At 42.0% G+C, this 16,331-nt stretch overlaps 1 protein-coding gene across 1 annotated transcript in view; it reads right to left on the bottom strand.

Annotated features, from left to right (window-relative positions):
• Positions 1-16,331, bottom strand: part of LOC308308592 (arachidonate 12-lipoxygenase, 12R-type-like) — a gene marked incomplete at both ends in the record, with an annotated part of 57,553 nt that overhangs the window by 21,081 nt on the left and 20,141 nt on the right. The window contains 3 exons of the mRNA XM_080754014.1: positions 8,932-9,075; positions 9,651-9,817; positions 12,993-13,087. Of these exons, the coding sequence (XP_080610140.1) occupies positions 8,932-9,075; positions 9,651-9,817; positions 12,993-13,087 (406 nt within the window). The remainder of the gene's footprint in view (positions 1-8,931; positions 9,076-9,650; positions 9,818-12,992; positions 13,088-16,331) is intronic.

The raw sequence follows: 16,331 nt of genomic DNA, 5'->3' as shown, positions 1-16,331 counted from the left end.
GACCCGTTTTACATTTTCATGTAGAAGTTTACATTTTTCCCCCCTGAAACTCACTAGCCTTAAAGATTCTTCTGTGATTAGGGAATGTACGTTAATTATCCACTAGGGGGGGCTGGTTGACAAGTTATAGCATTTAATTTTTTTTCCTTGCCCCCCCCCCCCCCCCCCCAAACGTGACTTGAGGAAAATGCATGGCCCCCCCTCCCTCCCAATAAACAATAGGCTTATGTTTTAAATTCACACCAACAGTAGCAGGCAATAACATGAATGCTGACCTATTAATATAGCACCTTATTTGACAATTGATTGATTAATTGAGGGTACAGAACAGTACAGTTCATTGATACAAGGTCAACTAAAAACGACCCAAAGAAAGCCTTTGGTCTTAAGTTTGGGTCCCTTTGTACTCAAATCATACAGAAAGGGTCCATTTGGTTCCATAGGTGGCCTCTTGGGGTTACAACAACACCCCAAACAAAAGAAAGATTGAGCAACTGTGAACTATTTTCCATGATAATAAATCTAAATCATAGTTTAAATATGCTGTTTCTCCTACCTCCTTCCCAGCCGACAGCCTCCAAATCAGTGTAACCAAATGGACCCATCACCCAGCCTCGAGCTGGAGGGTCCATTTTGTGCCTTCTCTGGGTACAGAAACTCCCAAAGCAGTGGCTAGTTTCAGAGCCACCTGCTATTCTCGTTTAACATAAAGTGATAGTTCGCCTATGTTTTAACCAAAGCTGTATGAAATACTTGCCAGTAATGTAGTTGTTGGAAGGGCATGAATTGGTTATGATTCCCGTGGTCAGACTTAATCATTTTTGTGCTGAATAAAAGTAGTTCCATTGAGTTGGCTGGCCCTAAATGTTATAATAAACGAATCCACAAAACTGCCATCATTATCATTGTTGACATATTTCTACTATAGAGCGAGTTTCGTTCAACTTTGACCACTCTGTCACATGGTACTATTTCTTGTGTCGAGTAAGATCACTGCGCCCTATCACGGCGTGTGCTTGTTGTGCTGTGCTGCAGCACACGCCCCCATAACAAGTGGTTGCATGCAAAGTTGCAAACCAGCATGGAATAGTCTAGCGCAGCTGCTCTATCTGACGTTGCTAACACAAGGGAGATATATTATCCAGAATATCCACGCCTTACTGGATAAAAGAAAAACCTCTTCCACCGTTTCCCCAAGGATAAGGACACCAGACAAGTTTGGCTTTTTGGAGCCTGTGGGTTTTCCTGTTCTTTTTAGCTCTGGTCCCGTAGCTAACGCTACGCTATGTCACTGGTGAGCACTTGCGCACAGAGCCGCGGCAGCCCAGGCTGCTCAGCCTCTCGTCTGTAGTAAAAAATAAAATATATACTTTCACTACTCACCAAAACAAAGACGGTTCTAAGATGTTGAAAGCTTACTTTCCTTAGTGGCAACACTCGTAGCCCCCCACCTCACGTCTCAAATACACATTTGGTGCAGAAAAATAAATATTTCACTGGAAGTTTTAGCTACTCCACACCGCCCTCTACAGATATTGTCAATAGAAAAGTCCATTGACCAGATTTTGCCTTCCGGTGAAATATTTTCTTTTATGGCGAAAAGTTAATTTTTAGAGATGAGATTTAGACACAGATTGCCCCCACTACGGAGAGTAGGCTTTTTACTCTATGAAGATGTCTTCGTTTTGGTGAGAAGCGAAACTGTACTTTGTATTTTTACTACAGACGAGAGGGTGGGCAGCCTGGGGTCATGCTCAAGCTCCCTCAGCCCTATGTTCCCTCAGCCCTATGTTCCCTCAGCCCTATGTTCCCTCAACCCTATATTTCCCCCAGCCCTATGTTCCCTCAATTCCAAAATAGACCCTATGTTCCCTCAGCCCTATGTTCCCTCAGCCCCAAAATAGACCCTATGTTCCCTCAGCTCTACGTTCCCTCAGCCCAAAATAGACGGTGCCATGGCATTGGTCCGACCGACGTCTCATTGTTCCGACGTCCCATTTTTGCACTTTTTGGCGGCGGCGGCAGGGGGTCCTGGTTGTGGTTTGGCAGCCAAGGAGTGTTTGTACAAAGTTTGGCATGGATAGGGACAACGATAGCGGAGATATGAGTAGGGCAAAAGTGTGACGTGTGATGGACAGACGGACTGACTGACTGACTGACTGACTGACTAACAGACAGCAGGTGGAGGTTTTGATAGTAACTGCGACCTGATGGTCGCTATTAGCCTACTTTTTGTGTTAAATACAAAGTTATTTTAATCAGTTCTAACCAAAACGGATAATCCCTTGCAACATCATTAGTCCTGCAGGGTTAGGTTTAGGCATAGTTTTACTGAGGGACCTATTAGGGAACTGCCCATAAGTCTAACATCTCATTAGTCCTGCAGGGTTAGGTTCAGGCATAGTTTTACTGAGGTTAGGGTTATCATTCACCAGGTTAACATTCACCAGGTTAGCATTCACCAGTGTTGCCAGGTTAGCATTCACCAGGTTAGCATTCACCAGTGTTGTCAGTTAGCATTCTCCAGGTTAGATTCACCAGCATCGGCAGGGCAGCATTCACCAGGTTAGCATTCGCCAGCATTCAAAAGGTTAGCATTCACCAGTGTTGGCAGGTCAGCATTCACCGGGTTAGCATTCACCAGCATAGGCAGGTCAGCATTCACCAGGTTAGTGTTCACCAGGTTAGCATTCAACAGTGTTGGCAGGTTAGCATTCACCAGCATCGGACGAATGGGGCGTCAGAACAATGAGATGTCGGACCAATGCCATGGGGGACTGCCCATAAGTCCCGGCTGAGGGGACATAGGGTCTATTTTTGGTCTGAGGGAACATAGGGCTGAAGGAATATAAGGCTGAGGGAACATAGGGCTGAGGGAACATGGGGCTGAGGGAACATAGGGCTGAGGGAACATGGGGCTGAGGGAACATAGGGCTGAGGGAGCTTGAGCATGGACCCGTCAGCCTTTCCAACGGCGCAAGGGCTCATAGGTGACATAGCACTACGCACTACTTCAGTGCACTACGCTACTGTGTTCTTAAATTGACGATTGACGAGGGTAAAACAACGTAGGACTAATACATAACATATATTGTCTGTACCATTGGTTCTCAAAGTGGGATCCGGGGACCCCCAGGGCAGGGTCTTTGAGGGAATATAAGGGGGTCCCCAGCTAAAATTATAGTTAGGACCGAAGGCGAGATTTTGTTTTTCCCCCGGTGGTGCACTGCGCCGGCTGCGCCCAATGAATGCGCTTCTTGTGAGGACTACAGAAGCGGAATATACCAAGTCAAGTCACCATCAGGGGGAACTTGATAAAGATAAGGGAGTAAACACGTATGAAAAATAACAAAAGAAAACATTTTTTTAATACAAAATTCAACTAATTAAAGTTGCATGACCCCCCTCCAGCCAAAATAAAAAAGTCATGGTCCCCCCTATTGCTCAGATAAATATTTGATATCCCCCCCCCCCCCCCCCCCGCTATGGACCATACCAACCTTAAGTATTAAACGAACAGTCCCTTAAACATGTAAACAAAATATTTTTGCACTACAACCTACAACTAATATAACATTTTAATTAACAAATCATCATCATACATTGACTTTGTTTCAATTCTAAACAATCCAAATGATATAAATGGTAAAAACCCCCATTGATTCCGGACCCAAATGCATTCGGGTCCCCATCCGGAATCAATGGGGGTACATTTACTGTAATGCTTTTTTTTTGTCATAGAATTGCAAAAAAAAAAAAAGAAAAAAAAAGAAAAATAGTGTTATTAAATATTATACTTCTTTAACAGCAAGATGAATGCAAAAATGAAACTGCATGAATTAAAAACTGCATTATTAAAGCTCAGTTTGCTGCTCTATGATCACTGCTTTCATGTAGTAAAATGCCCTTTATGCCTTCTGGCATACAGGGCATTTGCCCGGTGGGCCGGTAGTCTAGGGGGCCGGGGGGGCTGGTGGCCAAAACGAAGAAGAAGGGAAAAAAAAGAGTCTAGTAACATACAGTAGCCAATAGCCTACTGCATATTGAGCAATCAAATACAACTTGTTTGTCCAATTCTCAGATCAATAATGCTTCTTTTTCATTCATTAGCTAACTAGCCAAAGTTCTGACACATTTTGGCACTAATCATATTCATGTAATGGGGTGAAAGAGGGTACTCCTATTTTTTTGCTTTTTTATTTTGTATTCTGGTTATACATGCGTGTGTTGATTTCTATTTATTTTTGTTGAGTACACACGCCTTGTATGTTTTGTTTTAATGATTTATTTGTGTTCTCTTTCTCCCATGCGTGTCCCTGTTTTTGTGAATGGACTGGACTGATGTTCCTCGGACATTGTGTGTAATGGTTCTGGGTTGGATAACTAGGAACAGAGACTCGACCAATGGGGGTGGGGTGACGTCACTGCGGGCCAATGGGGAGCCGGCATGGGGAGTGTCGCAGAGTATGAATGGGAGAGCAGACTCAGTTGACAGCAGAACTCCAGAGAGGACAGACGTGTGTGCAGACGAGCAGCAGCAGAGCATGACAGGGGGCCTAGTGACATGGAAAGAAACAAACTGAGTATACCATATAACTATCCTGAGTGACTTGTGCACCAGTGCAGAACCAGCCTTGGAGAGACGGGTCGTGTCCAACTACCTCCAGCCTTCCAGAGGGTGACGGACCTGGCCGGGCTGTGTGACGGCGATCACAGTGTGACGAGCCTTTTCAACTCAGGAGGCAAGCGCATGCTTGCCTTTGTGTGTGAGTACCGTCTTATGTCACACTGCCACGAATCCTGTTAGCCTTCACGTAAAAAGCGCCTGGTGGTGTAGAACAAGTTATCTGGCACTCTCCCTCCTGTGCTTGCAGGTGTACCGAAGTAGACGGGAGAAGTGATGATGTCCGGCTATCCATATACGCTCCATTGAAGACACTGGGTCCCCTGGGTGGTTGCTCTGCTATAACGAACTGAGTAAATGAAGTAGAAGTATTGTAGCGCTCTGCGCCCCGCACGCTGACACGTAACGAATAACTGAGTAAATGAAGTAGAAGTATTGTAGCGCTCTGCGCCCCGTATGCTGACAAGTAACTGAGTAAATGCAGTAGAAGTATTGTAGCGCTCTGCTCCCCGTATGCTAACAAGTAACTGAGTAAAAGTACTGTAGCGCTTTGCGCTTGGCCTGAGTCTTGGCCCATATGGTATGAAGAGTAATAGATTAAGTATTTGAATATTGACGTACTGTGTCCCCGCTCTGAGTTTTATTAGTGTCCCCACTTTGGAGGATTTAGTATTTTAAATATTGGTTTTAGTATTCATTGTCCTATTAAAGTTTATACTATTTTGCTATTTTTAAATATCCCTTTACAATTCCCGGCTCAGTGGCGCTCCTAGTTAGGGCTTTTTTCTTTCTTTTGTTTTGGGTTTCTTTTTTTTGTATTATTGTTCTATTGGCGAAGATGCCCATGTATTAGGGACCAATAAATTTGTACCTTTGTATCCCCCTGAGAACTTGTTTGGTCTCCCTCTCTCTCTTTGGGGTTTACATTCCCCAGGTTGCTCTCTCAGTGTGTATTACGAACCTGTGTTGGCCTTTATTAAGAAACCTTTTTATGGGTTGTTGGTTAAACCAACTGGCGTTGTCCGGCAACAAATCTTGAACAATTTGGTATAAATTATTACACAGACAAATAATGGTAATAGAGTCAATTTATTAACATATTGAGAACTTGAACTTGAGAGTGAACTTGACCCAGTTTTGAATGCTGGTTGTTAATGTAAGACTTGGCCAGTTTACATAATTGACGTTGTGTCGGCAGGACGCGAGAGAGCAACACGAGAGAGACCAAACAATTGTAGCTACATTGCTATTCACTGTGACTGCTAACAATGATGATGATGCCCGTGTACCCGGGAGCCCCGTGGCTGCCCAAGTTTGCGGGAACAGAAGGGGAGGAAAAATATAAAGAATGGAGGGATCAAATTAAAGGTTTATTAGGCACACAGGATATGACAGAAGAAAAAAAAGTGGCTATTTTGTTTAAAACTTTAACGGATGAGGCTAAGCGGCAAATCGTTGTACTGGAAGAAGGCGAGCGAGACACGGTGGGAAAAATCTTGAAATATCTTGATAACTTGTATAGAGAAACTGTTCCAGTGTCTAAAGTACGGTCACAGTTCTATGGTTGCACTCAGCGGCCGAGCGAAAGCATTAGTGCATATATTCTAAGACTTAGGGAATTATGCTGTAGGCTGCGGCGACATGATCCAAACACGGCCCCCTCCGATATCGTCTTACGAGATCAATTGCTTATGGGGCTGTCCGAGGGTCCGCTGAGCCAAGCACTACGAGTATACGCCCGGAGAAATCCAGATGATGGTTTTGCTGAACTACGAGCAGAGGCCTTATTATTAGATACTGAGTATGGGGATATGAAAACGCCTGAAGTAATGTGCCATGCTGTTAATCCCACGCCTGCTTCTAACCCCTCACAGACGAGCGACTGGAAACAAACACTGAGACAGGAGATCATGGAAGACGTAAAAGTGCAAATGCAGGGACTGACGAATGAACTGATGAGGGAGCTCCGCCCGGTGCTACAGGCTGCTGCCGCTGCTGTACCACCTCCGCCGCCTGAGCGTTCACAGGAGGCGATCACAGTGTGACGAGCCTTTTCAACTCAGGAGGCAAGCGCATGCTTGCCTTTGTGTGTGAGTACCGTCTTATGTCACACTGCCACGAATCCTGTTAGCCTTCACGTAAAAAGCGCCTGGTGGTGTAGAACAAGTTATCTGGCACTCTCCCTCCTGTGCTTGCAGGTGTACCGAAGTAGACGGGAGAAGTGATGATGTCCGGCTATCCATATACGCTCCATTGAAGACACTGGGTCCCCTGGGTGGTTGCTCTGCTATAACGAACTGAGTAAATGAAGTAGAAGTATTGTAGCGCTCTGCGCCCCGCACGCTGACACGTAACGAATAACTGAGTAAATGAAGTAGAAGTATTGTAGCGCTCTGCGCCCCGTATGCTGACAAGTAACTGAGTAAATGCAGTAGAAGTATTGTAGCGCTCTGCTCCCCGTATGCTAACAAGTAACTGAGTAAAAGTACTGTAGCGCTTTGCGCTTGGCCTGAGTCTTGGCCCGTATGGTATGAAGAGTAATAGATTAAGTATTTGAATATTGACGTACTGTGTCCCCGCTCTGAGTTTTATTAGTGTCCCCACTTTGGAGGATTTAGTATTTTAAATATTGGTTTTAGTATGCATTGTCCTATTAAAGTTTATACTATTTTGCTATTTTTAAATATCCCTTTACAATTCCCGGCTCAGTGGCGCTCCTAGTTAGGGCTTTTTTCTTTCTTTTGTTTTGGGTTTCTTTTTTTTGTATTATTGTTCTATTGGCGAAGATGCCCATGTATTAGGGACCAATAAATTTGTACCTTTGTATCCCCCTGAGAACTTGTTTGGTCTCCCTCTCTCTCTTTGGGGTTTACATTCCCCAGGTTGCTCTCTCAGTGTGTATTACGAACCTGTGTTGGCCTTTATTAAGAAACCTTTTTATGGGTTGTTGGTTAAACCAACTGGCGTTGTCCGGCAACAAATCTTGAACAATTTGGTATAAATTATTACACAGACAAATAATGGTAATAGAGTCAATTTATTAACATATTGAGAACTTGAACTTGAGAGTGAACTTGACCCAGTTTTGAACGCTGGTTGTTAATGTAAGACTTGGCCAGTTTACATTCATACTCCGCTTGTTGGTGGCGAGAACTGTACGCTAACTTATACAATTTATGGATTGTGTAGTTGTGTAGTTATGATTTATGTTGTCGGTAAAAGTTGTGGTATTAAAAGCTTGTGTATTTATATGTGCCGCCCTCGACCTGACGAGACGGTAGAGTATCTGGTAAATCAAATCAGTTGAATTACTTTATGTGACCTTTATATCCGTGAACATATAGCCTTGCTTGGGGAGAGGGGTAGCTGAAAGTTGACCACAGGCGATACGCTTCCGCTGCTGATGAATAGTGAAGACGTGGTCTTCACTATGCGCTCGCGCGCCCTCGATACAGGCCAATGCACTTGCAGTGCATTATGGGACTTGTAGATGATGGTGGTGATATGTGCAATATACCAGCAGGCCAGTTCTAATAGTAATACATATCATCCTGCGGGCCAAAGATAATTCATCCACAGGCCTGATTTGGCCCGCGGGCCTTGCGTTTGATATATATGCACTACATGTATACAATTTGAAATCTTTTGTCTAGAACAGTGGTTCTCAAACTTGGGGTCGGGAGCCCAAGTGGGGTCCCCCAGATGATTAGCTTAATGTAAAACAATTTCTCACTCAACGGTAAACAAACCAACATAAGTGTATACAGGGTATCTGCACATTTATAAAGTGACAATTTAAAGGGCCAGTTCACCTCTGGGACAACCAGATCTTATTTTATTGTTGTTTGGGACACGATCAACACAATCCTGAGTTATTTTTTGTGTTCAATCTGTGTTTTGAGATATTTTAGTATTTCAGCATGAATGATGATGCATTTTGCATCTGATGCAGCATGATGACTCATATGATACAAAATGCATCATCATTCATGCTGAAATACTAATTTTCAGCATGAAATACTACATTTCAAGACCACTTTAATACCAAACTGGCCAAACTGTCAAACTAGAGGCGAACATTGTGAAAATAGCAGATCTACATGCTCACAACGCCTCGCAGTGCGAGGCGTTGTGAGCAGGTAGATCTGCTATTTTCACAATAGTTATCTGTGGAACCGAGTCACATTAAATGTAATACCTAAATCCAAGTGCTTGTCAGGGTGGGGGTCCCCAGTTCATATATGTTTATTTTGGGGGTCACAGCCTAAAAAGGTTTGAGAACCCCTGGTCTAGAAGCTTGATCTAACCTGGATGGCGACGGGCATCAGTTTGTGGTCATCCGTTGAGTGCAGCAGCACCAGTGGAGCTGCCAGGTACTGCTGCTTTTCATTGATGATGTTTGTTTCCACTCCAGCCAAACGCTTGTAGTCACACAGGAAGATGTTGCCATTCTGTTGGAAACATTAACCATGCTAGTATTAATGCTGCAGATTGCTGATGTATAGGCCTGTCACAAGTATTTCACAATCACCCGATTATTTTAACTAATTGCAATTAGCTTTGCATAATCCATGGAATTGTTTCCATTGAAAATAAATTCAGATATATTGAAGAATATTCACACATTTTCTAAAATAGCTGATCTACAAGCTCACTGTGACGCGATACTCAGTGCTGTGAGCTTGTAGATAATTCCGCTATTTTCGTTTTTTTATTTTTTATTTATATGAAATTATTAAGGATATAGCTTATCTCCTCTTAGCGAAATCTCTCTCTCTCTCTCTCTCTCTCTCTCTCTCTCTCTCTCTCTCTCTCTCTCTCTCTCTCTCTCGGGTAAGTGATTTCACTCAATATTTCACATACGTTTTCATGACTCCAATCATGATCAAAGTTGTCCAAGTTGGGAGGAAAACCTGTCACCCAACAGTTTTGGTGGAGCACCTTAAATAATACATGTTTTAAGGACCATGATAAAGACTTTTAATGTTTTCAAAACCAGTGTGTCGTGAAACCTTAAAAAAGGCACCTTCATTTCCTCTTCTAAGCTACGCCCACCATGGAGACTCAGCATGTCATTGGTCACAGGGAAGTTGTCAGGCAGGGCTGAACAGCGGCGGATCAAAATGGGGTTGACACCATTCAGGTACTGGTAGCCGAAGAGAGCATCCTTTTTCCAGTGTTTCTGCACGTATTCTGGAAGACAAGACAGAACTGTTCCGCCAAGCAGCATCCATTTTGTATTGTTTAGAACAAAGTTGACTTTTTTGTGTCTATATATGTCTATATACTGTTTTCTATTATCACAATTATCAACATTTCGATTTTTAAATATGTAGGCTATCTATTCCATTTTACCAGCCTAACTATAAACTTAAATGGACGCAAACCATGCATAATATATATATATATATATATTTTTTGCACTGACTGAACCATCATGCTCAGCGTATCTATCTGCATTATTAATACATATAATTGTATCTTTCTAGCACCGACAACAAATCAATAGAACCATAATTGTTTGAATCTTTTTTATTTGTGTTCTAACTGAGACTTAGTTGTCGCACGCATGATTGACGTGAGCGTGTTTCTGAAAATGTAATGTCTAACGTCATACTCCAGAATGACAGACTTGTTTTTTTCATATGAAGGACTCCGAATTCATATGCTTTAGAGGTCTTCACGGGTCCAATTTTACCTACCCGAACCCAAATGGACCCAGGGAAAATGGAGCCGGACCCAAATTGACCCCGTCTATTATTTGGAATATGAGAAACGTTACCCGAGCAGCCCCGAGCCATGTTGGAGCCGATCCGAATGGAACCGACCATTATTAGAAAAATCACACCTGTGTGAACTGAGCGGTGGTCGTGGAGGCTGCGCAACAGCAAAACAAATATATAATAATAATAATTATAATAAAAAAATATTAAAAAATATATATATATATATATATATATAATATGGGGGGGGGGCTTGCTTGCGTGTGAGAGAGAGAGCCATCCATCCATCCATGTCACTCAGGCCACCACTGGTATTGCAGTTGATGCTCAGGGCAGACTAGACTCAATAGCACCTCTCTGGTCACCAGGGGTACTTAAGGCTACATACGGACCCACATACATAGATACACACACGGCCACGCTATGGAGACGGTGTGACCACCGCTCAAAAATTAGATCCGATACCCGGGCAGAGACGTCAGAACTGGAGCCGAGATCCGAAATGACAGAATGGCAACGTTATTATGAAGAGGTGTAAATATTAAATAGGACTTTTTCTTTCTTACCGTTGCATGTGGCTGCTCGCCCCTGGACATTAACTCATTGGTTGTATACAGCCGAGGAAACCGAAGATTTTTCTATGTCTTTCACTGCTGGCTTCTCCTACCTGTTAACGCAGGCGCTAATCCAGTTCCCATCGTGCGTGATCGGACACTGCTAAGCATCGTGTGCTTGGACCGGTCGGATCCCTGGTAATTTAGGATCTCGGACCTACCCGAAGACCTCTAATATGCTGTATAGGTTGTGCACCTGGGAGTCCCCCCAAAATATGTGTGCTCTTAAAGTGCCCCAAGAGTTTTTGGTAACAGTGAATCTGCTATCAAATCGGCTATTTTCAACTTGCTGATATGGGTTAAAGAAAGTGGTTAAAGGGATTGTGATGCTATATTGACCACTTAAACCCTAGCGTCTGTATTGTGGGGAAAGCTTTGTGCAGAAAATAGCAGATGGACAGCTCTTGTCGATTGGCTAATTTCAGTTAAAGCTTTCCTGACAAAAAATAAAATACCCAGGTACAGAGCCCCGAGGGACCTCATAAACCATATGGGGTTTAAGAGGTTAAGCTATTTCTATTGACCCCCTGGAACCCCCTCAGGGACCCCTGGGGGTCCCCAGACCACACTTGACCAGTATCAATAGGAAAAATAAAATAATGTATTTTAAATCAAAATTAAATGAGTTTAAATATGATGGGAAAAGCTGTGGAGTACTTTAAATGATATAATGGGGAGAAAGCCCAGTTCAACTCCATCATTTATTGATAGGCTACTGGTGAATCATTCTTAACAAAGCCCAATGAGATAGCCAATTATTTTAACGATTTTTGTATTAATAAAGTGGATACATTGAGATGTCAAATGCCATCCACAAGTAACACATTATCATATTCCAATATAGAACAACAAATTATGAAAGGTAAGAACTGATATTTTGAATTAAAGAAAGCTAATGTAGAACAAGTGAAACAGCTACTAAAAAACATAAATAATGACAAACCAGGTAAGGATAATTTGGATGGTAAACTGAAAATGGTGGCCAGTGTTCTGGCTGGTCCCTTCTGCCACATCTTACATGCCATTGCAAGTGGTGTATTTCCTGTGGGGTGGAAAGAAGCAAAAGTAATTCCTTTGCCAAAAAATACAAATGAGAATTTCAGTGGAAAAAACAGTCGTCCAATTAGTCTGTTGTCGATTCTCAGCAAACTATTAGAAACAAATGTAACTGACCAAATACAATGTTTTTTTACAGTGAATAAATTATTTTCGAACTTTCAGCATTCTTACCGTGAAGGGCATTCGACTGGTACAGCACTAACACAGATAACAGATGACTGTCTAAGACATATAGATAATACAAATATAGTAGGTGCAGTATTATTAGATTTTAGTGCGGCTTTTGACGTTATAGATCATACTTTATTATTGAAGAAATTGAAATGTTATAATCAATAGTAATATTGCTAGTTCTTAACTTATCAAAAACAAAAAGCATTGTATTTGGATCAGTGTTTTCTGTGAAAGATAAAGCTCAATTAAATATATTAGTAAAAGGAAGCTACACAGCTACAACACCAGACATGCATCACAAGGTCTTTTCACGCTTCCTATCTCAAATTATAATTACATGCAACACACAGTAATGTATAGAGCTATGGACGAGATGCATAGTCTCCCAACACAAATCATACAGGCTAAAACTAAATCTGGTTTTAAAAAGAAATTAAAGAAATATCGAATGGAATTTGACTTTGATCACGGCTAACACGACAATGCACAATGTTTAATGTTTCTATATAGAATGAATGTAATGTATTTTTATTTGCATTTGTTTGGATTATTTTGGGTTGTTGAGATATTAAGAAGTACTTCTGCAATACTAACCATAATCTTTTTTTTAATATATATTTTGGTTGTATTTTGACAATTTTTAACTGTTTCTTATATTGTACTGTGAAATGTATTAATGTTTTGTAATGTATTGTTATCTCTGTGGACCCCAGGAAGAGTAGTTGCTGCTAAGGTAGTAGCTAATGGGGATCCAAATAAACAATAATAAACACTTTGAGAACCGCTGGAATAGCCAACCTGCAATGTCACATTTTTTGACATGGGTAATGCTGTCAAAGCTCTTCCAGGTGTCCTTGGAGCCGTCCAGACCTTTCAGTTTCAGCTCCGCCAGACTGGGGAGGGAAACAAGCACAAAGTGCAAAGTAAAATAGAGGAGAGGACTGCTCCAAAACTAAACATGAAACATAAAACTTAAAACATAGCAAATGCAGTCAACTTAATCTGATAACTACTTATATTTCAACTGTCTAGAAGTCAAGTTGTGAAGTTTTCAACGGGCCTTTGGTTTGTGAGAATAACCATGGCCACACATGTGTGTATGTGCACACGCACACGCACGCACGCACGCACGCACGCACGCACGCACGCACGCACGCACGCACACACACACACACACACACACACACACACACACACACAATGCTCGCACACACACAAAGGCTGGATATTATGGGGTCAGATCAACATACCATGTACACATTACACACTTCATATTCAACACACTTCAATGAGCATATTTGAAATTTGAAAAATGTGAAATATCCCTTTAACATTCAAATATTCATAATACAGTATTGCAACACAACGTTAACAATAGTAAATGGTTCACCCTGTAGATGCAGTGAGCAGAAACTGTGAGGACTTGGTGAAGGAGAAATGGACTTCAGCAGGTAGATCTAGAGGATCATCCGCCTTCACGCAGTGAGGAATGCCTTCTTCATATACAGCCCACCTATGGAGAGAGAGAACAGTCAACTGGCTAGGAAGAACTTAATTTGACCAGACAGACTTCAAGCTATATATTCTTCTGCCTACACAGCCTACGTCATCATGTCCCAGTATGAGCGAATAGGGGAAGAACTACCTCGGCATAACTCTGATGTATGTCTCAAAGAATACGATTATTGGCAGCATCGCAGAAAGTTTAGAATATTTGGCGGTCCTGGATGTTGCAAATAACTGCACTATACTTCTATCATATGTAGCACTATGATGAAATAAACCCATAAATTGTAACAATGTGTACGTTCCGTAATGCAATTACTAGTGTTGAAGTCGAGTCCACCTAAAGCGAGTCCAAGTCAAGACCAAGTCCGAGGGGGGCGAGTCCGAGTCAAGACCAAGTGTGGGAGGAGGGGGTCGAGTCCGAGTCGAGACAGAGACCAACGGGGGTCAAGACCGAGACCAGATTAAAAAGAAAATCCTCATTTGGTACTGTAGAGACAGACACGGAACATGGAGAGATAGTATAGGGAAATGACAAGTAACAAAAGGTCTGGCTGGCCAGGAACCTAATCTGGTCTTGTGTTGGGGTGGTGGGGGGGTTCTTTGCATTTGTAAGTTAAATGTATTACTCTGGTGCACTTTGAGAGCAAAATGAAGAAGATAGATCTTTGTATAACGTCAGGGGGTTCTCAGGACATCATTTAACATCTTGAAAAGTTTATAGTTCCAGTTTGCACAAGATTGACACATTATCCGGATTATGGGTTTATTACTAAACCATTTAGTCAAATCATCTAGTAATTCATTCATGAAAAATTCCAGACAGCTCTCTTTTATATAATGTGTATGCGCTCCTCATAATATGGGAATAATACAATTATTTCATTGCATAACTAGAAAATATTGTTCCTTCGAAACAATTGTTGGCTCGCTTCAAGCCAGAAAACAATGGCTATAAAAGTACAAAATGTCAAGATCGGAGGCAGTGCTCTCTTTGACGTTACTGACGTCAAAGATTGGTCCATTTTGTTCCAAAAATGTGTTGTGCAAAAGTTGACCCGCTGGTGGCGCTATAACAGGCCAATGTAAGAAGGGTGGTATCTGTTCCTTGACCTATTGGGAATGTGCTTGCAAGATTTCACGCACATTGCAGGCTGTGTTCATGATTTGAGGTGTTTTGGGCTTTGGCCACTTTATCGCTGCTTGCAGCTATATTTATTATTATTATTTTTGTGTGTTTGTGTGTGTGCACTTCATAGGCATATTAGATAAAGGTCCTTAGATTGTGTGTAGAATGTTTCGTGCAAATTGCTAAAAAAAATCCTAACGGGTTTAAGCGTTTCACACACTGCTCAAAATGATATAGCTCCTTGGAGTAAGATTGGTTTTAGTGATATTTGGACTAACACTCTACATCTTTGCCAAATGCCATGAACATGTTACTTTGCATGAATGATTTAGAGGCAGAAGAATAATTTGCATAAAACTGCAATATTCATTGAATTATTAAAAAAGCGTGTTTCAATTTAAAAAAAAAAATCCGATCTGACAGATCTTTAGATATTGGTCCAAAGTTCATGTAAAAAAAGTTTTGTGGACGTGACGCGAAAATTCCAGAATAAAAGCGGATTTAAGCGTTTTACAAACTGCTCAAAATGGCGGAAAATCTAAGGGCGGAGCTTACTTAACAAAGACACAGATGTCTTCCGCTTGAGTCAAAGCACGCGTGTAAGCAAGTTGCATGTCTTCAAACGAAACGAGGCATGACTTATGCCTGTTTAAAGTTTGAATTTTCAAACGCTTCGTATAGCGCCCCCCTTTGGCCGATTGGAATAAAATTGGTTTCAGTGATACTTTGACTAACCCTCTACATCTTTGCCAAATGCCATGAACGTGTAACTTTGCATGTATGATTTAGAGGCCGAAGAATAATTTGCATAAAACCACAATATTGATTGAATTATTAAAAATGTATATTTCACTTTAAAAGAAATCCGACCAGACAGTTTGACCGTATTGGTCCAAAGTTCATGTAAAAAAGGTTTTGTGCGCGTAACGCAAAAATCCCAGGAGGAGATAGATTTTTACTGTTTTTCATATAATTCCAAATTGTGGGAGATCTAAAGGTCAGAGGTTAAAAGTCAGAGCGTAAAAGTTGTTTGGCATGAGGAGACGCATACGTGTATACGGGTTTCATGGCTGTACCTCAAACACAGCATGAGCTATATCTGTTCAAAGTTTGCACTTTCGAAGGCTTCCTACAGCGCCACCATTTGGCCGATTGCTGTATAAAGTAATAGCACACGTCGCCACTGTAAGCTGAACACATTGATGTTTGAAAGGTTGAAAGGTGCCAAAGTATTGAGGAGAACTTACTGATAAATAAAATAGAAAATTTGCAATTTGTGAAATTGCGAGTGTGGTTGCCCGAACCGCCCCGGCGCGAGCGGCGGGGATGCGCCTCCGGGACCCCAAGGAAAACGCCGGGGCCCGAGGGAGAGGACGTCGGGACGGATACCGTCGGGGCCGTGCGACGCGCGATTCGAAAAGGTGCCATTGGGATCCTGCGTTCTTGATATAAGGATATGGTTTCTTGTTTTAAAGAAATAGGCTCCTCCCACAAGTTTCACA

This window comes from Nannobrachium achirus (assembly GCF_963921795.1).
Source record: "Nannobrachium achirus genome assembly, chromosome: 2".
Taxonomy (NCBI): Eukaryota; Metazoa; Chordata; class Actinopteri; order Myctophiformes; family Myctophidae; genus Nannobrachium; species Nannobrachium achirus.
This window is presented reverse-complemented; position numbering and strand designations above follow the sequence as displayed.